The sequence below is a fragment of the Sapajus apella genome, unplaced genomic scaffold (genome assembly GCF_009761245.1).
Source record: "Sapajus apella isolate SASKATOON/1434 unplaced genomic scaffold, GSC_monkey_1.0 scaffold30, whole genome shotgun sequence".
NCBI classification, from domain to species: Eukaryota; Metazoa; Chordata; class Mammalia; order Primates; family Cebidae; genus Sapajus; species Sapajus apella.
The window spans coordinates 9,772,782-9,795,687 of record NW_022436970.1 but is presented as its reverse complement, the minus strand read 5'-3'; the positions used below and the strand labels follow the sequence as shown (position 1 = coordinate 9,795,687).

General features: G+C 42.4%; 1 protein-coding gene across 5 annotated transcripts; it reads right to left on the bottom strand.

Annotated features, from left to right (window-relative positions):
- Positions 1-2,664: 2,664 nt before the first annotated feature.
- On the bottom strand, positions 2,665-18,480 carry SERPINB8 (serpin family B member 8). 5 transcript variants are annotated; one of them, XM_032293698.1, is made up of 7 exons: positions 17,060-17,185; positions 11,677-11,854; positions 10,221-10,358; positions 8,253-8,370; positions 6,327-6,469; positions 4,790-4,942; positions 2,665-3,181 (listed from the first exon to the last, which is right to left on the bottom strand). In XM_032293698.1, the coding sequence occupies exons 1-7, from the start codon at positions 17,101-17,103 to the stop codon at positions 2,777-2,779; spliced, it is 1,179 nt and encodes a 392-aa protein (XP_032149589.1). In that variant the 5' UTR covers positions 17,104-17,185; the 3' UTR covers positions 2,665-2,776. The 5 variants fall into 5 exon arrangements, with proteins under 5 accessions (XP_032149589.1, XP_032149590.1, XP_032149591.1 ...); XM_032293699.1 differs by lacking the exon at positions 17,060-17,185 and adding an exon at positions 18,130-18,480 and having other exon boundaries at positions 2,777-3,181; XM_032293700.1 differs by lacking the exon at positions 17,060-17,185 and adding an exon at positions 17,634-17,723 and having other exon boundaries at positions 2,777-3,181; positions 11,677-11,858.
- Positions 18,481-22,906: the final 4,426 nt, after the last annotated feature.

The window sequence follows — 22,906 nt, the reverse complement described above, 5'->3', positions numbered from 1 at the left end:
GGAAGGAAGGAAGGAAGGAAGGAAGGAAGGAAGGAAGGAAGGAAGGAGGGAAGGAAGGAAAAGAAAAGAAAAGAAAGCAAGAAGCAATAAAATATCAATGAGACATTTCATCATTTCATCAAAGAAAATATACGAATGGCAAATAAACACATTTTTTAAAATGCTGAACATAATTAGGCATTAGGGAAATGCCAGTGCACACTGAAAATAACAACACTGGGAGTACCAAATATTGGTGAGGAGGCAGAACAAACAGAACTTTCCTAGGCTCTACTGGGAATATGAAATAATACAACCACTTTGGGAAGGCAATTTGGCAGATCCTTAAAAAGTTAAACTTACACTTTCCATATGACCCAGCCATTCTACTTCTATATATCTATATATAAAAGAAATGAAGACATATGTCCATACAAAGATGTATACCTAAATGTTCATAAAAACTTTATTTTCAATAGCCAAAATTTTGGTAACAACCTAAATGTTCATCAACAGGTAAATGGATAAACAAATCATGGTTTACCTATACAAAGAAATGGTAAGAAATGGTACTTACCAATAAAAGGAATGAACTATTGATATATACAACAACATCTCAAAATAATTGTACTGAGTGTTAGGAGTCGTATTACAAAGCATAGATTATTTGTGGTTCTGTGTATGTAAATTTCTTTTAAAATGCAAATTATAGTGACAGAAAGAAGAGAAAGAGGGAAATTACAAAGATTCAAGAAGGAATTTGGGAGTGTGACAGATGGGTTCATTATCTTGAATATAGCGATGGTTTGTTTCATGGAAAACGTGTCAGAACTTACTGTATAAGTTAAACATGTGAAATGTATTCTGTGTCGATTGTATGGCAATAAAAGTATGAATTATTTTTCAAATTAGAGGTGGAAGTGGGAACAAAACTCATAGATGTATACCTTTCAGTCCTGTGGATTAATTTTTGCCCAAATCTGCTTTGGAAAACATGATCTATGGAATGAATGTGGCCTAACACAATATATTCTAGCTTGGTCAAATTTAAGTAAGAGTTGTAAACATGAATGGTTCATGTAACTGCTAACTGTCAATCAAAAACAGAGTCAGGAGTAACCACTGTTTAGTCCAACTCATTAAAAAAATAATTAGGTAGGCAGCAGCTAGTGGTGGTATAAATGGTGACATAAGTGAGAGTATAAATCAGTGTAACTTTCTAGGGACCAATTTGGAAGAAGTCTCAAAATGTGCTCAACTTTTATCTCGACAGTACTATTCTTAGGAATTTTAAAAAATATATTTAGGATGTGAAAAATATTTAGTATATCCAAAATATTGTAATATATATTTATTATTATTATTTTTAGAGGGAGTCTTGCTCTGCCACCAGGCTGGAGTGTAGTGGCAGGATCTCGGCTCACTGCAATCTCCGCCTCCCAGGATCAAGCGATTCCCCTGCTTCAGCCTCCTGAGTAGCTGGAATTACAGGCGTGCATCACCACACCCAGCTACCGTTTTGTATTTTAGTAGAGATGGGGTTTCACCATGTTGGGCCAGGATGGTCTCAATCTCCTGACCTTGTAATCCACTCGCCTCAGCCTCCCAAACTGCTAGGATTACAGATGTGAACCACTGCACCTGGCCTGTATTTATTATTGATAAATAATCATTTATATTTATTATAAATATTAATAAATAATCCATTATTTATTAATAGAAATAATTTAATTACTCAAAATTGAGTCTAAAATTAGATTCAATTCTAGAAATACAGCCATACAGTGGAATACTATGCACATCAAATTGATGACCTGGAAAGATCTTGAGGTTTTTCATAAGTAAGGGGAGAAATAAGCTGCTGAAGGATATGATTAGCTTGCACTAAAATGCTTATAAATTTTTATTTGCACACATATAATAGGGAATGATGTATATTGCTATTAGCAGTGATTGCTGTGTGTTGGAATTGTGGATGACTTAAATTTTTTTGGACACTGCTGTAGTTTTCCAAATTGCTGCCACGGCACATTTTATTTTTAGTCAGAAAAAAGTTAATGCACAGACATTCTTTTTTAAATAAAGGTCTGAGCTGTGTATGAGTATATATGATTGGTTAGAGGACTCAGTGGTGTGGTGTGTAAGTTCCTTTGGTATTTTGTGTGTTTAAGAGGGAAAAGGAATGGAAAAGATAGCACAGCAGGTTTCAGAGATTTGTCTCCTAGCTCAGTCCTGAAGCACAATGCTGAATCCCTGAACTTGTATCTAAAGCTTGTGATGAGAGGGAGCTGTTTTCATTAGGGACTGTGTGAGACAGGGGACATGCAGGGCTGTCTGTGGACAGCTGCACATGAGACACAGGGAGGCTGCAGCTTCACTCTGTAGGGTTTGCCCTTGGCTTTGTGTGCAGTGTTGCCTGGACACTGGCATCCCTGTGGAGGCTGGCAGTGCTGGTGGGCAGAGCTGGGCAGATGGAAGCACACAGAGGGCTGGCTCCTGGAGCCTTGAGATGCTCCTTAAGATCACCTGAAGCAATAGGCACAGACTTAGGTGAAGGCAGAGGCAACGGCAGGCACCCCAACACTCCACAACCAGCATAGCCTTTACAGCCCCAAATGTCGTGCATATGAGGCCTCAGTTATTCTCAGTGGCCCTGGAACCTTCGGCAAAGACATTCACACACTATCCGGGTATGCATGCTTTATTTTGGCATTGAAGTCACTGCACCAAATGGGTCACATGGAATGTTAATTAAGACAACGTAGGCAGAAGGCAACTGTACAGCAATTGCTCCTCTTTAAGGAGAAGAGAACCTGCCGCAGAACAAGATGCAGTTGGTTTTGCGGTGCCTGATGAAGAAAAGGAAAGGGTGGTCTGCACAGAATCTTGGCTCTATTCTGCTGCACCTGGAATTCCTGACCACAGCCGTGGCTGCAGCAGCCTCTGTGCCTTCCTCGTTGACCTCCACAAAGCACTTGTGGGCAACCTTGGATACAGGCACATTTTTCTTAGTTGACATTCCAGAAAAGTCTGCCTTGGCTTCATCAAAAGCATCGATCATGCCTAACCTCCGAAGGAAAGGCTCCAAGTCATAGCTCTCCTCCAGCTTTAATCTGGGAAGGAAAACTTGAACCTTACTTTTTGTCAACTTTTCTGGATTTGTCCAAGCTTTGAATTTCTCATACGTAAGTGTTTTCTCCACCTAGAATAAGAAAGAGTCAAACCTTAAATTTAGATGACAATAGCCTGGTACCCATAGGTTCACTTATTACCCCTCCCCCAATGACATGCAACTAGATGGTAGGTTCTGGTCCAAGGAAATCTACAGATAGTTTCTTTTATAAGCACACCAAGATTTTCTCCTAAACTCTCGTATTCTCCAGGTCTTACGGAGACAAAAGTAAAAGAGCTGGTAAACACCTGAGACGGGCAGAAATTTTTAACAAAAACAATTGTACCTAACTCCTTTCAAATGTTAAAAGAATATTTTTTAACAGTTTAGAACATTCTAACCAAATCATTACACTAATTTTCTTGCAGTATACATTACTATGAGTGGGAGAGACTGACAAAAGACAAAAAGCTTGTCTTAGAACTCTGCTTCCGAGTCTAAGGGGGGGCTATTCGGGGTTAAATCAGAGGGCAACTCTTTCAGAGTAAAAGAAAGGGAATCGGGTTTCATCTGAGGACGAAGGGAGGCATGAGAAGGAAGCAGCACGAGGGGAAAAATGGGGAATTAACAAGACTTCATCTGGTGTCCTCGTCTGTCCTCTGCCTGTCCTGGAGTTAGCTTCAAATTCTTCAAAATCCATCACTCATTTCTATTTATCAATAAGGTCGAAAGAAAAAATGGAGAAGGGCTTTCCACTTGCCTCTTCCCTTCCCTTTACCAACTGGAGTCCAAGTGAGTGCTCCTCTCCAGTGAGCATTGTTTTGATTTTGACTCTCCTAATCATCTCCTAAAGGATGACATGTCATCCCTGACTTAGGGCAGTAGCTTTCTGATTCCAGAAAGAAGCCAGAGAAATCAAGCATCCCATCCTCTACATCCTGTGATTGGTATGCCAGAGCTGGCTTGTATCAATTATTAAACACTTTGTAGCATAAAGTCAGCCATGGTGGGAGTATTTACCATGTCATGAGAATCAGCAAACTTTACAAAGGGAGGCTTCTCCCACCTCTGAGAGCTGGTTTACTAGTGAACTATTGGTCTTGCACCTCTTACTTGCAAGTTTACTTTTCCCCTTCCTGGACTCTGTTCCTTTTCTGTCATAGTAAGACTTTTCTCTCCTCTTGCATAAGGTAAATTTCCCACCTGTACTCTAGATCTTTGCTATTCATAGTGTGGTTCTAAGCATCTGTATCACTTGTAATCTTGTTATAAATGCAAGATCTCAGGCCACACTCTATTGAATCAAAATCTGCACTTTAACAAGATCACTAGAATCATAGGTGCATTAATGTTTGAGAATCACTGCCCAGATTGATCCCTACTCTTCTTCGAGGACTTCTGTGTGATAATCGCTGGGCTTTCAAATAGACTTTCCATGCACAATAAAGAATAATGTTCCAAATAATAATATATTTGGAACTCTCTCTTCTTAGCTTCATCAAAACTTGTCCACTATATACGTATACATTCAACAGAAATGCATGAACATGTTCAACAAAGGACATGCAATGATGTTCATGCAGCACTACTTGTAATAACCCCAACTGGAAACTCCTCAAATGCCAGTTGTAGATTGGATGTAAAGAAATGAACTTAGCTGGATTCCATAGAAACTCAGACTCATTGCCCAGAGCTTACCACGGCGAGGTCTGTGTTGTCGTCGGGAAGCAGAATGACCATGCTCAGCTCCTTTTCCATATAGGGCAGCTCCAGGACCTGGGTGTGCACCTCATCCACATACCCCATTTTAAATTTAGCTTCCTTAAACATCATCTGCACTGTCTTTTTTTCCTAATAGAAACATGCAATTAAAATTAGATTACTGAAAAATGGGCATAATTTACTAAAAATAGGATATGTCTAACTCACAGAAACTCTAGGTGTGTATAATTACTGTTTCTGCACATTTATGCTGATGGATGTAAAATCTTCATTAGTACATCTTAATATTGAATATAGAACAAGCTATGGTTCTAGCAGATCAAATATTACCAGGTGAGAAAGAAATAGTTTGGTAAATGGAGAAGGACATAAAAATCTACATTATTCTTAGTAGACATTGTGTTTGCTTTTTAGAGAACATTCATAGAGAAGCTTTCCCATGGAAGTTTCTAACTAAAAATCATTTATCTAAGTTACAAGGAGAATTAACTAGTGTTCAGGCCCTTGGGCTGAAGGGTCTGGTTAGAAAAGATGTATAGTCCAAATTCTGAAAAGTTGCCCAGTTGTAGAACTGGTTTTATGGCCTTGGTTTTCTTGGGAAGGGGACCTTGACAAGATGTGTAGTCTGCTGTTTTTAAAGCATGCATCAAATATATTCTTAACTTTCATATCTTTGTGCAAAATGCAATTATCAAGTTGATGGATGTCAAATCCCAAGCTAAGAACTATTGATACCAGCCATTTTCATATTTAAAAGGGAATGCAGAAAGATGTTTTTAAAGTTAGGCTTTATATCTGCTAACATCTTTTTCTTGTGTTCAAGATTGTATAACCTTGAATTTTAAGGCAATAAATAGGCATAGCTGCCACTGACATTGCAAAAAAGTGTCTAAGTAAATATAGTCAGTAAATAGCATCATGTAAACATAATTCCAAGGCTTAGAAATTTTCCTCCAATCCAAATCATATTACCAGAGATGGAAAGTAGAATTGATCAAAGATGGAAAAACAAAACTATCAATAAAAAATTATTTTTGTTTCTCTCCTCCTTCTGCCATTAAGCATATACGAGAGGCATTAAATTTGTTCAGAAAAAAAAGCCAGGCATAGTGGCTCACGCCTGTAATCCCAGGACTTTGGGAAGATGAAGTGGGTGTATCACGAGACTAGGAGTTCGAGACCAACCTGGGCAATATGACAAAACCTTGTCTCTACAAAAAATACAAAAATTAGCCAGGCCTGGTGGTGTGCACCTGTAGTCCCAGCTACTTGGAAGGCTAAGGTTGGGGGATCACTTGAGCCCAGGAGTTTGAGGCTGCAGTGAGCTGAGATTTCATCACTGCACTCCAGCCTGGGTGCCCAAACGAGACTCTGTCTCAAATAAAATAAAATAATAGAATAGAATAGATTAAAAATTAAGATCATTTCAAATAAATTATTCACTTTTTGAGAGAGTATTTCCTGCAATACTACTTTAGGAAAGTAGCAGTACAGCTAAACAATCTTTCCCTACCTCATTTGTTTTAAAGAGCATTCCCCTTGTGTACTTTCTGTCAAATTGTTCATTCCACTTTCCTTTGAAATAGATGGCATTCACAAGGACCAGCTTTGTCAGGGGACCAACTGTCGCAACATCCAGCACTTCTGAAATCTTACCTATAAAGAATATGAGAAGTTATTGCAATGGGGAGGGGAGAAATAAACATTATTTTACAAAAATCTCTTTGATACATAAGGCAGAGGCTTGGTTGAGAGTCAGGCTGGAGTTCTGTCTTTCTTGCCACCTGATGAATTGGGTGATGGTGTTTAGCAGTGTGGCATACACGGTGTATTGTTTATGCTTAAGAAAAAAATCTTGAAGTAGGTAGGGCAACTATCCTTTTGCTTTCAATTTATGGATGTAGAAATTCAGGATCAGAGCATTTGCCAGACTTTTTGTCTACTGCACACAGGTAACAAGTGGCTGAACTGAGAACATCACCCCAGAGTCTTGATTCTGACTATGGGACAGTCAACCTTGGCACTATCATGTCTAAGCCTCACCACTACTGTCATTTTAAACCAGATAATTCTTTGTTATGGGACCTGTCTTGTGCATTGTGGGATGTTCATCCAGCACCATTTCTTCCACTTTGACAACCAAGACTGTCTTCAGCCATTATCCAATGGCATCTGGAGGGCAAAACCACTTCTGGTTGAGGATCATTGCTCTATGCATATATTCAAGCTTCATCAGACAAGAAAAGGATTCCAAAGGATAAGATAACACAGACCTGCCAATGGGAGAAGGCAGCCTCTGAAAGGAGTGAATGGGGCAAAGGAATTAGGGGCATGGAATACAGGGGCCCAAGTTGAGTTGTCCAATGAAAGGGTTACAAGGTCATCTCCAAGGTCCCCTCCAGCTCTAATATTCTTGGGGAAATGGGGGCAGTCAGCCTAAGGGAAGGAAGGGCATAAGCAGCCCTGGAAGAGATGTGACAGGTACAGGGAAGGGAGGGGGAAGGTGTGGAGAAGCTTCTAGGTTCCTTGGGTGTCAGTACTGCTGACGCTGGAATTACACTTCTACAATTATAACTTCAGATTGTTTTTGAGATGGAGTCTAGTGGTCTTTTTAAGAGACCACTAGACAGATGACGTATGAAAACAACAAAGGTTCTTCCCTTCCCATGGTAATTATTTTACTGGCTTTCAGTAGAATCACGGGTATTACTTCTGCTACACACAGTGGTTGTACTACAGAGATGGAATGCATGCAGTACTAACTGCTAGGCTGGCGCTTTAAATAAGTGACTTAATTCCTCCACTGTTTACAAGTATTGAAATTACTTGTTTGGTATTTAGGATGCTTTAAAGTATATGTCCCCCGCTCCCTTTTCTTACTGAAGTCAAGAACTGGCAGAAATATTTCTGGTGGGATGGAGCGTGGTCTGGGCAGGGAACACTGCAGGCTCCGTGTTAGCTGCACCTCTAGAATTGGCAGCAAATTCAGAAAAGGCCACACTCTGAGAGCAACTGTAGTTAAAAAGGAGGGAGAAGGCTGCAGATCAAACTACTGAGCTGTCCCCATTGCCACAGGGAGATAACATGACAGTACGAAATGCTGCCCTGTCTAGGCTTCAACTTAACTGAATGCCATTCGCCTCTAAGCATAGATAGCGCCCTCAGACAGAAGATTCCAAGGAGGAACGATTTTCCAGGGATTTTCCAGCATGGTCCATAGGGGAGGAGGTCTGACATTCAACATTAGTTTTAGAAATCAGTAATTCGTGATCTGATAAGAAATGACAGAATTGCATTGTTGGCCTGCAAACTCAGCCAGCATACACAAACAGGCCTGTGATAAGCAGGTCACAGTGGCGACACCGTGGAAGTCCCATCCCAGCCACTCTCAGCCTCATTGCATAGCAATTCCAAATCCACAGAAATGAAACTCTCTCACCTTCAGTCTTTTCCGCCACCCAGTCATTTATATGTTTCCTGCACTCTTCAGTGTCTTCAGCAAAGGACAGCTCCTCCAGCTCTGCCTGATAGAACTTCTGACAGGATTTCTTAAAGTCCTACAAGCACAAAACACTGGGTTTGGTCTCATTTGGTAAAGCTTCCCACAAATGCAAAAGCGTTTTGTTTTCTCTTACTGCATTTCTACCATAAATGTTTGGACAGGTCACACTGCACTTTAAGGTGCATGCATGCAGTTAACAAAAAAGTATGGGTCACCTGTTCCTCCCTGGTACTGGTCAAGGTGCTTGGCTTGAGGAGGTCCACAGCCTGATAAGAGGCAGATGAGACACCCAGGCACTTACAGGACATCATGAGCCGCCACTATCCACAGAGCAGCCCAAGAGCATCCCTGTCAAACGTTCTGCACTGACTTCAATATTGTTTCCTTCATCAGGCAGTTTAACACACTTTTACTCATTTTGCATCACCAGCACCAACTACAGCACTGTGATTTTGGCTGAATGAGAGGCTTTATAAGGGAACCAGATTGTTAAGAAATCATGCTGAACTTCAAAGGAAACAGCATTTTAGATCTGGGTCATATGGTTGGTTGGAAGACTACAGAGCAAGGAAGGTCCCAAGGGAGTGGAGCGTGATAGGCCTGGATCATAGCGTGTGTGCAACTGGGTTCGTACATGTGCGCGCATGGGTGCACATGTGTACATCTGAGTGCTTGTGCACATGCATGTATGTGAATTGCATATATGTGTGCATGTGTGCACATGCGTTTGTGTGCTTATGTGTTTCAGGGAAGGAATTCAGGAAAACAGTGGCAGGGGAAGAGCCTTGAAATGTAAGTTGGGGTCCAATCAGAAAAGGCCTGTACCCAATACATTCAAACCCAGATAATTCACCTCACATGGCGGCCTCACCCTGAATATTATGTGGCATAATTTTGGGACCTCGCTGATTATGTTATGACAGGCTAGACTAGGGAACCTTGGAACCATATGCCAAAGTAAATAGAAATTACTTAGATTTAAAACCTCAGTTTTATGAACAGATTTTCATTTTAGAAAGATGATTGTGTTAGTTGTAGATGCAATTCAGAAGAGGGGGGCAACTTTAAGAGAATTTGAGAGACTGTCTCAGCAGGAAGCAACCCAATAGCCAGACATGGGGCTGCAGAGGCACTCTGTCCAGCGTGAGGAATGATGTCGTCACTCAGGGATAAGTAATTAAGGGGAAGAAGTAGGACTGGGTGCAGGAGAATGGACATATTGGCATTAATAACAGGGACAGGTATAACAAAAACAATTTACAAGGGACATAAGTCAGAAGCCATCATAAAATCTAAAATTATAGGCTGGGCACGGTGGCTCATGCCTGTAATTCCAACACTTTGGGGGGCCAAGTGGGCAGATCATGAGGTCAGGAGTTTGAGACCAGCCTGGCCAACACAGTGAAACCCTATCTCTACTAGAAATATGAAAATTAGCCAGGCATGGTGGCAGGCACCTGTAATTGCAGCTACTCGGGAGGCTGAGGCAGGATAATTGCTTGAATCTGGGAGGCAGAGGTTGCAGTAAGCTGAGATGGTGCCACTGCACCCCAGCCTGGGCAACAGAGCTAGACTCCATCTCAAAAAAAATCTAAAATTATAATTGTAGAAGTGTAATTCCAAGCACTTTTTTTTTCTGGAAATGGAATCTCGCTCTTTTCACCCAAGCTGGAGTGCTTTTAGTAGAGATGGGTTTTGCCATGTTGGCCAGGCTGGTCTCGAACTCCTGACCTCAGGTGATCCGCCTGCCTCTGCCTCCCAAAGTGCTGGGATTATAGGCGTGAGTGACCACACACAGCCATTCCAAGTATATTTTAAGTCAGCATGGTTGTACTTTATTCTCTGCTCTTCTGTAGTCTAATTTGTTTTCTGTTTCTTTTTCATCAATATATGAGTACTACTTACTGGAATGAAATCACACGTCTTTTCCCCAAAGAGTCTGTTGGCAGTTCTAAGCAAGTACTGAGTGCCGGTTTTGTTAACTTCATGGAGAAGTGACTGGAAACTTTGGTGAATATTTCTGTCTTCGTATAAACAAAGTGCCTGGGAATAGAAACCAACACTGACTTGTAATACTGCTGCTATACTCTCCCAAAGAGCTATCTCCAAACAAATCTCTGTACTAAAAAAAATCACACAGGTTCCTATTTTAAAAAGGTTTGGCCCAATTATCTAGCATAGGGTTTCTCAACATGGGCAATGCAGCATTCACATTTGGGGTCAGGACACTCTGGTCTCATGTAAGCATTGCAGGATTTTTGCAGCATTTCTGGCTTCTATCCACTAGATGTCAGTGGCACCTCTCAGTTATGGGATCTAAAACTCCAGGTCTTGGCAAGGGTCCCCAAGAAGGAAAAATTCACCCACTGACCCCCACCTCCCACCCCCCAGGTGAGAACCACCAGTCTAGCTAATTTTTTCACGCCAACAAGGCGTGTGCGATACTTCAGGGGCAAGGCAGAAGAGAAAAAAGTAACCGGGATGAATTATGACTCAGGGAATACAACAGAGCAGAAACACAATCAAAAATGTTTCATCTGCAATTTTAGAGAAGTTCTCCAGCCCATATTATAAATTAAACGTCAAGTCAGAGTGAGATTAAGGTTGTTCCTGTATCTCGCAATCACCCCCAGTCCAAAGCCTCACTTTTCCAACCAGTTGAAAGAAACAACCACAAGAGGATGTCAACCGGGGTCCCTGAGTGCATTTTAGGAGATTATCCGTATACCCCTGATGCTGGTGGCAAAGTGATATCCATTTAGCAATTTTCTGGGACATTTTCACCAATGGTCAGAGAACTGCTCCTAAAGTATTATCCTCTTCCTTGTTTGCAGATAAGGTGATACATCACCATTTTAGACCAAACAGATTATACATCCTCTAAATCACTCCAGAAGGTATACGTCCACATTTGTGTTACATTCCTTTTCCAGCATGCATAATCATGCACTAAAAATAACCCGCTTAACAAAAAGATAATCTACGCAGTTGCACGTCTATTTAAAATAGAATGCTAGCAAAAGTTTAAAATGTGACAGGTCTGGAATATTTTGCCTTTTTGTGGGACAGAATTATAGTTTATCTTACTTACCAAAAATGTGAATTTGCCAAACTGTATTGATGATTTGATCTAAATAAAATAACTATGACTTGATTTCTCCCATAAATATCAGAGGAGGTGACCTTCCCAACACATTTCACCTTTCTACCCATTTCTGCTCTTCTCCACTGCCAAGCTGCTTCTCCTTCCACCTCCAGTTTCACAGGCTTTCATCAGCTGGAGCAAAAGTACAGAGAGACAGCTCTATGGAAGAACAAGGGAAACACGCCATTCTCCTTCCTTTGCAACAAGCACACATACCTGGGACATCTGGACTGCGGTGCTTCCCTTTGCCCCCATGAAGACCATGGCCAAGGCAGAGGAGATGCTCATGGGAGAGAAGAATACGTTTCTTGAGCTGTCTTCTTCCCCCAATATTTTAAATAAGTTGATGGCAAAAGTGCCATTTGCTTCACAGAGGTCATCCATCAGGGAAGGTCTGCATCAAAGGCACAGTACAGAAGCACATCAGCCAAGCCCTCCTGTAGCCATGTGGTCATTCTTCCCATAGTCAGTAGATGCTGAGATGGCAGGTGGAATAACCTCCCTCCAGAGGCTTTCACTCCTAATTCCCAAAACCTGTGACTACATGATCTTCCCTGGCAATAAGGATTTTGCAAATGGTACTCGATTAAGTATTTTGAGACGTGAGATTATCCCGAGTTATCCCAGTGAATTTAATGGAATCCCAAGGGTCCTTTATAAGAGAGAGGCAGGAGGGTCAGAGTCAGAGATGGAGCCGTGAGGATGGAAGCAGAGGTCAGAGGGATGGGAGCCACCAATGAAGGAGTGCGACCTCCTCGAGAAGCCAGAAAAGGCAAAGAAACAGATTTTCTCCTGAGGACTCCAGAAAATAACATTGCTCTGCTGTACCATTTTGGACTTAGGACTTCCAGAACTGTAAGATAAATGTGGGTTGTGTTCAGCTACTGCATTTGTGGTAAAGTGTTACCACACCAATAGGAAACAAAGCACTGGTTTATTCACAAAATAACCAATCTCAGGGCCCATGACTGGTAGGTACCCCTTTTAGCAACAGGAGCACAGACACCCTGCCAGACCTGCTTACTTCCTCCCTTGGTGTAGCAGCATCTTGGTGTGGCCAGGAGCAGTGGCTCACACATGTAATCCTAGAACTTTGGAAGGCCAAGGTGGGCTGATCACTTGGGGTCAGCAGTTCGAGACCAGCCTGGCCGACATGGTGAAACCCCATCTCTACTAAATATACAAAATTTATCCAGGCATAGTGGCAGGCACCTGTAATCCCAGTTCCTTGGGAGTCTGAGGTAGGAGAATCACTTCAGCCCCAGGAGGTGGAAGCTGCAGAGAGCCAAGATGGCACCATTGCACTTCAGTCTGGGCAACAGAGTGAGAATTTCCTATCAAAAAAAAAAAAAAAAAACAAAAAAGATCTTGGTGCCTGGCACTGTTTTCAGCACTTTCCATTATCACCCAATAACACATTGAGGTCAGTAACACATAGTTACTCCCCCACTTTAGAGTTGAGAAGACTGAGTGAGGTTTAGTAACTCATTCCAGAACCCTCAGGTAGCCATAAACACCTGGAACCCACAGATTGTTTCCAGAGCCTGAATTCTTAATCATTACACAAAATCCTCCTATTGCTCCTATTTATCTTTCAGTTTAATATCTCCAACATAATCGATAAAGAATGTTCTAAAACTTATAAATGCAATTCTTCATAAATAAAAACTGTATTTGTCATCATGTCCCATGAAAACAGCAATGATACATTTTACCAAATTTGGAGGGTTTGTTTGAGATAGGCAGACCTAAAATATGGGACTACTGGAAAGACCAAAAAAAAAAAATTACTTTTCAAGGTGACTCCTAAAAGATACCCCATTTTCCCCAAGAGCTGCTGAAACTGGGTTATGGAGTTACAAAGAAAGCCCATAGGCATGGATATAAAATATGGCCCTAGTCTTGTCACCGGGTTTGCACTTTTTTTTTTTTTTTTTTTTGATTGGTGAGACGGAGTTTCGCTCTTGTTACCCAGGCTGGAGTGCAATGGCGTGATCTCGGCTCACCGCAACCTCCGCCTCCTGGGTTCAGGCAATTCTCCTGCCTCAGCCTCCTGAGCAGCTGGGATTACAGGCACGCGCCACCCAGCTGATTTTTTGTATTTTTAGTAGAGACGGGGTTTCACGATGTTGACCAGGATGGTCTCGATCTCTTGACCTCGTGATCCACCCGCCTCGGTCTCCCAAAGTGCTGGGATTACAGGCTTGAGCCACCGCGCCCGGCCCGGGTTTGCACTTTTAATTAGACGTATTGATTTTTGGATCCAACCTGGCTAAGAGGGTCTTAACATTCCCCGCAGCTTGAATAAACTTTAGACAAGCTAAACTTGACTAAATAAACAAACTAAACAGGCTTCCTCCTGCCTCTTAGGCCTTTCTTCCTTTTTATTAAAGCATTTTATTTAGACAAATTGTCATTGTAAATTCTTTATCAGCCCCTTTGAGATGTAAATCTTTTTAAAAGCTTCTTGATAGTTTTACATCCCCGGACAGTCTTTCTCAAAGACCTGGAAGCCATCCCTTTGAAATGTAATCATCAAGAAAGACAGTATCCCTATCAACCAGTTCTGTGGAAGATAGGAGCCTAACCTAGGCAGGCACCTTGCTTAAAGTGCTAAAAAGTTATTACAGCTTACTATTAATTATTATAATAGTACATATTCATAAATTCTACATTAATTGTTTATTTCTATTAAACCTTATAAAAACTTAGGCTATTATTTCATAAAATATTACAGTTCAACAACTCATCTCAATTTCCCTGAGCCTTTTTGCTCTTACAATTGAGAGCATTTGAGAAAATAAAAGGACAAACCATCATCCATAATGTCATAATCCTACAAGCTATTTTTTCTATTATCCTTTTTTTCATAAACATGTATAATTTTAACTGAAAAAATGTAAAGTAAAACAAGAAAAATACGCTCTAGTTTGGAAAATTAGCAAATGAGCAAAATGAAAAGTCCTGGAAACTACCTAGAGATATAAATCATCGTGCATGTGTTCATTTCTATAAACAGATGGAGCATCATCCAGTTTCCCAGTAGCCTACAAAGTGCCTGGTGCAGCAGCTTTGAAACTGTATTCCCTTAGCAGGGGTCTCGGACAGGTCTTCTGGGTCTCTTAGGGCAAGAGAGGAAAGGGGAATTGAGTGGCTGAGACAGGGAAGTGGGAAACGACTATATTAAGGCAACTTCACTGTTGGATGTCTTGCTTAAGGCTTCCTCCTAAGATATTTTTAAACAGGGGAGTGTCTATTATTACTGAAACAAAAGAGTGAGCATATAGTTTTTAAAAGTATAAAAGCAACATTCTAAATATAGAGCAACAGCCTAAAGCAGCACACATTCTTTAAAGTTTAAAATAAATAATGCAGTTCAGAGAAAAAAAAAAAAAAAGTAGGACTAGGGTTATGGTTAGGGTTCAAAAAAAAAAAAAACACAAAATAAGCAAAATAAATGTCAATCAAGAAAATACAATCATGACATAGTGTGTACCACAGTACTCTAAATAGGTTATTATAGAACAAAATGTTACAGTTTCTCACTATCCTCACCTCATAAGGCCTCTGCAGAGCTTATCCGAGGGCCTGCAGATGTTAGAAGGCAGAGGAGGCTGCGGAGGCAAGTCCCAGGCCCTCTACAACCTCATCTCACACTTGAGGATATTTCAGAGACTGGGAGGAAGGAAGGAATATTCAAACTTCATAGAAGTGGGCCCACCAGAAGGTGGCACCAAAGAAACTCAAAGACGGAGAGAATTAGGTAAACTGGATAGGACAAAGACACAAATAAATTTGGATTTGATCCAATCTAAGAACTTTGGACTCAGGATGAGGCAAGAATGAACCTGGGTTGGATGGGTGTGTGTGTGTGTGTGTGTGTGTGTCTGTGTGTGTGTGTCTGTGTGTGTCTGTGTCTGTAGGTGGGTTTCATCATCCTGTCTGAGCTATTGAATCAATAGTTTTAAAAGTTCTGAATGAAATGAATTATTGCATCAATCTCATCTTTACATATTAACTGCTCTTAATTGCAAACTGCCACTTCTGATTTCTTCCATCTTTCCTCTTCCTTCATCTCATTTCTTCACATCCATTCCTTTTCAACACTCAGGTGCTGGTCAGTATGTTGTATTTCCCATTAATATCTACCCTGCAGCCACAATACATATGCACACACTTACACACAAGTGCACCCTGATGGCCTCTGCTCAGGTCAGCAGGCAGGGGACAAAACTAGGTAACAGAATGACTCTTCCCCTCTGTCTTCCTAGTGCTCCAATCTCATTTGGACATCATAGCTTTAGAAAAGGTTGGAATTTCAAACAAAATGGACTTTACCCAACATATCAAAAAAGCAATTGATTTTAATATAATACAAAATAATACTTTAGGTGCCAGCACCACAATTAGATTGTGTTATAAAAACACAGGAATCAGAAGTTTTTATTTCCAACCAACCAAATAAATTGGCATCAAGCTAGTTTTTCCTTTGCAGGGGAACAAACAAAGGCAGAGGCAATTAAATACTGTCCATAGGACTCGCAGAAAAACTGAAAGTCTCAAAAGCAAGCCTTCTGTTTCTAAGTCTGTGGTATCATTCTCCTCCTGGGAGCCCCAAATATCTGTGAACTCCCTCCTCCACTCCCGGTTACAACATCCAAAAGTGAGTTTACTCAAAGAGCATTTGTGTAGAACGTTCACTACCTGTTTGGGGAGGAGAATATGAAGAATAAACTCCATAATCTCTGACCAGAAGCTTACACCCTGGAGAAGACACATATAGAAATGCGTAGTTCAAGCCAGTCAGGTGCTCTGTAACAGGATAATTTTCCAAGTGCTAAGGAAGCCCTCAGAAAAGCAAAAACAAACAAACAAACAAAAACTCTATAGAAGCCTGGGAAGACTTTCCAGAGAAGCTGGCTTTAAAAACTGGGCAGGCATTCTGTAGGTGGTGAAAGGGGGGTGCAAATTTTAGGCTGAGGAATTAGCAGGTGCCAAAAGCGTGGCAGGAAGACAAAGGGCATGGTTTTTGCGGAGCCCATGGGGTGGGTCTCCAGGGTTTCCTGTGAGCCACGTGGTAGTGAGGCAGGATGGACCCCTTATGCCACATTTAGGAGTCTGAACTTGAGATTACGGTCTGGAAAGCCATGCATGGTTTTTAAACAAACATCTCATGTGAGTGCACTGGGGCTTTAGAAAGATGACTTGCTTCAGTATTTGGTCTGAAAAGAGTCTGGGGAACTGGCAGGTAGGCCACCACCATGGGTCAGGGACTGCTAACCGCAGACAGATTGTCTGCAATAGAGAAGCGGGGGCTGGGATTGCCTGGCAGACCGACTGCTCACATAGGAATAGAGCACAGGAAGGCCAAGTCCCGAGGTGCCTAGCCATTATAAATTCATATTCAGGGTGAGTCATGAACCATTGGAATTTTACATGAGGAGTCAGGCCGGAATGGGAATATGACACGTTCCATGTGAGATGCGTGGAACACACCATACCAGGTGAACCTGTAACAAAGACAGTCAAGGATGTTTGTAAACAGGGACTGCGGATGAGTAGACAGTCTAGAGCCAAAGACCCGGAGCCACCAGCATACCGATTCCAAGGTTCCATGACAATGGATGAAAGAACGCAGAACATCTAGTGGGGGCACCAGGGAAGAAATCCACCTGTTTCTCGGGAATTTCCAATATCTGGTGGTAGTAAACGGAAGAGAGAGAGGAGGACGAGGGAAAGAGAGAGACTGCGACCCAGCCATCTGAGTGTACTGGGAGAACTTGGAGGACGCGCCTGCGCCTCCGAGGGGCCGGCCTAGGCAGAGCCTGAGGCAGGGAAGCGAGAGGACCGGGGAGCAGCCCTGGGTGAGGCCGTTTGGAATGGGGAGGTCTCAGGCCGGAGCGGCAGCCCCAGGACTGAGGGTGTCTGCAAAGTGAGGAATTGGTTAAAGTAACGCCAGTGGCTGCCACTAGTAGGTAAAAAAGCACCTCCCCGCTTCCCATTTGAGAGGAGGCAGCCAATGAAGAAGAGAATATGAAAGATGCAGAAAGGTGAAGGGAGGGGTGGAAAGAACGGAGGGAGGGAACGGGGAGGAGGAGAAGGTGCAGCGGATAGGCTGTAAGCACAGGGGCAGGCGTGGGTGCCGGGGGAGCAGGGACGCAGCGCCTCCCCGACCTGCCCCGCGCGCCGCGGAAATTCCAGGCCCGGCCTCCCGCGCTCCCGGAGCCTCCTCCGCAGCCGCGGCTCCTCCCACTCCCGTCCCCGGGCTCCCGCCCGAGCTTCCGGCGCTTCCAAACCCACGGCCCGCGTCACCCGCCGCGCCCGCCCGGCAGCAAATCACAGCGCAGCAAATCGCAGTCCGAGCAACAGACGCTCCCTCTCCCCGCGCTGCTTGAGAGTCAGGGCGGGACTGCACGCTCCCGACTTCGGGGCTTCGCGGGGGGTCTCGCGGTGGGGCTTGGGACCCCGGCTGGTGCCCCGGCGACCCCTACAGCCCCGCAACTCTCTTTCCCGGCCGCTCCCCGCCGTCATTTTCCTAGTTCCTGCCCGCCTTTGCCTTGCTCTGGGTCCTGCCCCTAGCCTTCCTCCCGCCCCGCTCTCTCCTACGCTCCAGGGAAGACGGGACCCCCGTGGGAACCTGGGCACCTGCTTGCCTGCCCCGCCCGGTACCTAGGAGAGGCCCCCAATTCCTGCCGCTGCTGGTGCTGCCGCCGCCCGCCGCTGCCGCCGCTTCGACTATTCCTGCTTTGTAGATGCTTCGTCCGCCTTGGTTGAGGGCAGGGCTTCCGGCAGGTGACTCAACCTTCCCGGTGCCGGCCTGTGCAATCCCGGACTCCTAATCCGAGGCTGAGCCCGCTGGCCTGTGTGGATGTCTGTGGGTACCGGAGAGAGGGCCTGTCTGTCCCTGGTCCTCGGAGGGTCGTTGTGGAAGGCTTTGCTCAATAGGAGATTGGTTTATTTTCCTGGGTTACTATGTTCAGTATTCGTGTTTCCGGTGTGTGTATGCAAGAGCACTCGCAAAGTCAGGACTTAACTTTGAAAATTAACTAAGGGCAAAACGAGAGGGTTAAAATTGCTAACGTCAGCAGTTTCCAAGCTGTTTTGGCGTGACACCCATCAACACAAGTTTTGACACTCATCCCAATGGATCTCTATGAATTTATACCTAATAATGTGCTCAATACTAATGTATTCTAAATGCTATAAAGCATATAAATAAATTTAAATTTGGATTGGTAGCTATCATGGGGAAAAGGTCTCAGGAGGGAAATGGACTGATTTAAATGGAGTAGACAACATTGGTTCTACTTATTAAACCTTGACATTTGATTTTCAGTCTATATACGAATCACTCAAAGATATGTGATTGGAATCCAATTAGTAATAATCTATCCTCTTGAAGTCAGTTTTTAAAAATAATTTAATTTTTATCATTTCAATGGTTTGAAGCCCACCGAACCTATCCTTTTTGGAAGATTTTTATGAAGGTTAGAAACCTACATTTCCAAGTTTTTAAAGTGTTCTTATATGAGAATGTTAACATTTTTAAATAACAAAGTCATACAATTATGGAAAAATATCCCAAGAGGGGTTCTCAAAATGATGACCGTAGACACTTTTAAAAAACAGTTAATTTCTCATTCATGGAAAAGATGGACATTTACCTGAAAGACATTCAATTGTATTTTTTTCAGAAACATTTGCTAGGTGTTCCACTACTGACAACAGCTTATCATCGCAGAAAAGGTCAGCACAGGAGGGAAGAGTAGCCTTTACAAAAGAAAAAAAAATGCAAATATGTAAATTATTCTTTTTTTAAAAGTACACTTATATGAGATAAAAAGCAAGTCAGCATTTTTGAAAAGACTGACGGCTGCTTTCCTGCTTATTACAAAATATTATAAAAGTTCTGCTATTTAACATCCTAGGTTTTTGTTTTTTAAAACTGCAGTGATACCATCTGGTCGCAAGCATTCCTTGCAATATCTCGCTGAAAGCAAAGACAGAAGAATGCTTCTCTCAACCCTATATTTTATGAAACATGCTTCTCAGTGTCTGTGTAGAGGTTCAAAGAGCCAAGTTTCGATTCAAACTCAGTTATCCCAGATATCAAAGTGTGCTGCTCTGCTTCCAGAGGGGAACTGGACAGGCTAAATAGGAGTCAGTGATAAACATGGACACTCAAGTTTAGAGCCTCACAGAACAATTTTGAAAAGTAATCCTTGCCTCTTCAGGTTTATATTAGACCTCTACTATTTAAAGCGTTCTTACTCTAGAAAATCTTTCAAAAATCTCAGCCCTAACATGTCTTTGACTGAACATGATTGGGATAAAGAGTACACGGATTCGTTCTCAAGGTCTCAAGGCAAGTGGTGGTGAAGGGAAGGTCTTAATCTGAAACATCCGTGTCTCCAGGGTTTTCACTCTACTCCCAGTGTGCAGGAGTGGCCAACTGTCCACTTGACTAGGCCTAGCTTATCCTAACCATCTGTTTTGTTGTAGTAGTTGTTGTTGCTGTTGTTGTTGCTGTTTTTAAATTGAGACAGAGTCTTGCTCTGTCGCTAGGCTGGAGTGCAGTGGTGCAATCTCAGCTCACTGCAACTTCCACCTCCTGCTAACTCTCTGTTTTAAGGAAGGAAGTAGACCTCTGCCTTCCCAGGACATAAGTATATGAATTACCTTCACTCCTGCATCCTTAATCTCTTCACTGTTTTGCAAAGTCTTAGGGTGCAAATATGCTTTCACAGTCTTTTTTTTTTTTTTTTTTTTTTTTTGAGACAGAGGCTCTGTTGCAAGGCTGGAGTGCAGTGACGCAATCTCGGCTCACTGCAACCTCCACCTCCTGGGCTCAAGCAATTCTCCTGCCTCAGCCTCCCGAGTAGCTGGGACTACAGGTGCCTGCCACCACACCCAGCTAATTTTTGTATTTTTAGTAGAGACAGGTTTTCATCATGTTGACCAGGATGGTCTCGATCTCTTGACCTCATGATCTGCCCACCTTGGCTTCCTAAAGTGCTGGGATTACAGGCCTGAGCCACTGCACCCCGGCCCATTTTTTTTAATAAAAAGTGTACACACACTGGGGTACGTTGGGGGACAGGAGGCTAGGGGAGGGACAGCGGGGGTTGGGGAGGTTGTGGAGGGATAAACACTGGGAGAAATGCCTGATGTAGGTGACGGGGAGATAGAGACAGCAAACCACCATGGTATGTGTGTACCTGTTCAACAGTCCTGCAAGATCTGCACATGTACCCGAGAACTTAAAAGTACAATTTTAAAAATTCATATCTGCAAAAAAAAAAAATTGAATTATTTAAAAAAGTTCTGTTATCATTAAATAGCCAAAAATATATTAAACTTTCCCTTAAAAAGTGTACTCATAGACTGTTGTCCTTTTATCAACATTGATTCACTTTTGACTCCATTGCAGTTAGACGTCCATCCAAACATTCTCCGAAAGTGCTGCTGTTAAGGACACTAATTGTCTTCTAATTGCCTTGGCCAGAAGATGTGCCCCAGGTCTTATTTCATTTGTTTGTTGGCGACCTTTAGCCCTTTCCTGTCTGACCTTTCCAGGCTGTCCAGAGCACCCTTCCCTTCTTTCCTGAATCCTTTGCTTGGTATCCAGATTCCTTTCCTCCCATTCTAAACCCTCTTCTTTTCACTATAACATGATCTTGTATGACCTCACCTATGTCCACAGGTTCATGTTTCAACTGTTAACTTATTTCTTCAAAATCTCTAACCTGTCTCTTGAGCCGTAGATGTTACCTGTGTACTACTGGACATCTCTCAGAAACCTGGGTTTGTCCCTCCCCATTTCTCTTAACTAAATGATCAAAAGTCCTGTTATTTCTTTCCATACTCTCTGCCATCCATACTCTCTCTCCTGCCTCTGTCATGTCTAATGTCTCTCCTACACCATTAATTTCCCTGCCTTCAGTTCTGATCCATGCCAACCTATTGTCTACTCTGAAGTTCAAGTAAACATTTCAATTCTAATTATTTTATACCTCAGTTTGAAGTCCTTTATAACCTCTTATCCAAAAAAAATAATAAACTATTGAGCAAGGACTTAAACCTCTTAAAGTCTTGATTTCTCTCTTTTCTTTAGAGCCATAATAAAGTATTTACATTCCTTCATATCCTGTACTCATATATATGGGATTCCTAGCATGCAAGCTTGTCTTTCAAAATTCAGTTCAAATAATGTCTCCTGCAGGATGCTTTCACAGAGCTCTCCAGTTTTGGAATTCTGCTTTTAAAGATCCACATTCCCACTCTGCACCCCAAACCAGTTAAGTAAAGATATCTTGGGGGAGGGAACCAGGCAGCAGTATTTGTAAAGCTCACTCGGTGATTTCCCTGTGGAATCCTAAAAGTAACTGTTCCCAAGAACTCTCCTCAATAATTCTTGGTGCAGGATTTACCCCTGTCTTTTCTCCATGGCTTTGAAACCCTCTCTAGTGGCTACAGACTAACATTTGAACTGTGTCCAAACTTACCTGCTCTGCCAGTTGAAAATGCCAAGGTCACTTTTCCATTATGCATCAATTTCTCCTTGTTGATCAGTACTAGACTCAGACTTTGGGCCACACTTGATCCATCCACTCCTTTTCCTCTGACCAGCAAAACAGATTAAAAGATGAAAAATGATTTTTTCCTCCATGAAACTTCCAACAAATGCTTGTTGGTTTGAAGTCCTTTATGAAGGACATAATATGGTCACTGAGAGTTTGGTTGTAAACATGAATATCCCATACAGGAAACACAGTGCATGCAGGTGCAGAGGGGCACAAGATGGCACCATGATTTTGGAAAACCATGATATATCTTGCAGTGGTACAGATAGCGGGAGTGAGGCACTGCAAGAGAGCATCTGATATGTCCACAGAGCCACGTCATGAAGGGCCATGTCGACTGTGTTGGTGGGGTTTCTTCGTTACCTTGTAGACTGTGGGGAAACACGAGGATTTTAAGCTGGGGAGAAATGTAGTCATATTTGTATTTACAAAGGTCCCCCTGGCTGCATCATGGAGTATATGGCAGGAGGCTACCATTGCCTGCAGTGAGGTGTTAGGGACACAGCATGGTTGAGAGATGAAGCAAGCTGAAATGTGTGGATAACCCCCCATAGAGTACCTAGGAAGGAGAGCTCAGCAGAATCCTGGCACAATTAAGGCCCGAAGAATATCTCAGTTTATAGTGTTACTACTCAGTTATTTCCTTCTATATAATCCTTTATATAATCAATCATAAATTAGTTTATAGAATTAGGGCTTGGAGAATATCTCAGTTTATAGTGTTACTACTTAGTTATTTCTCTTTATATAATCCTCTATATATAATCATGTTCATAGAATGAGTGCCTAAAGAAAATCTTACCAGTTATTTCCATATATATACACACACACACACACACATATATATATATATATGTGTGTGT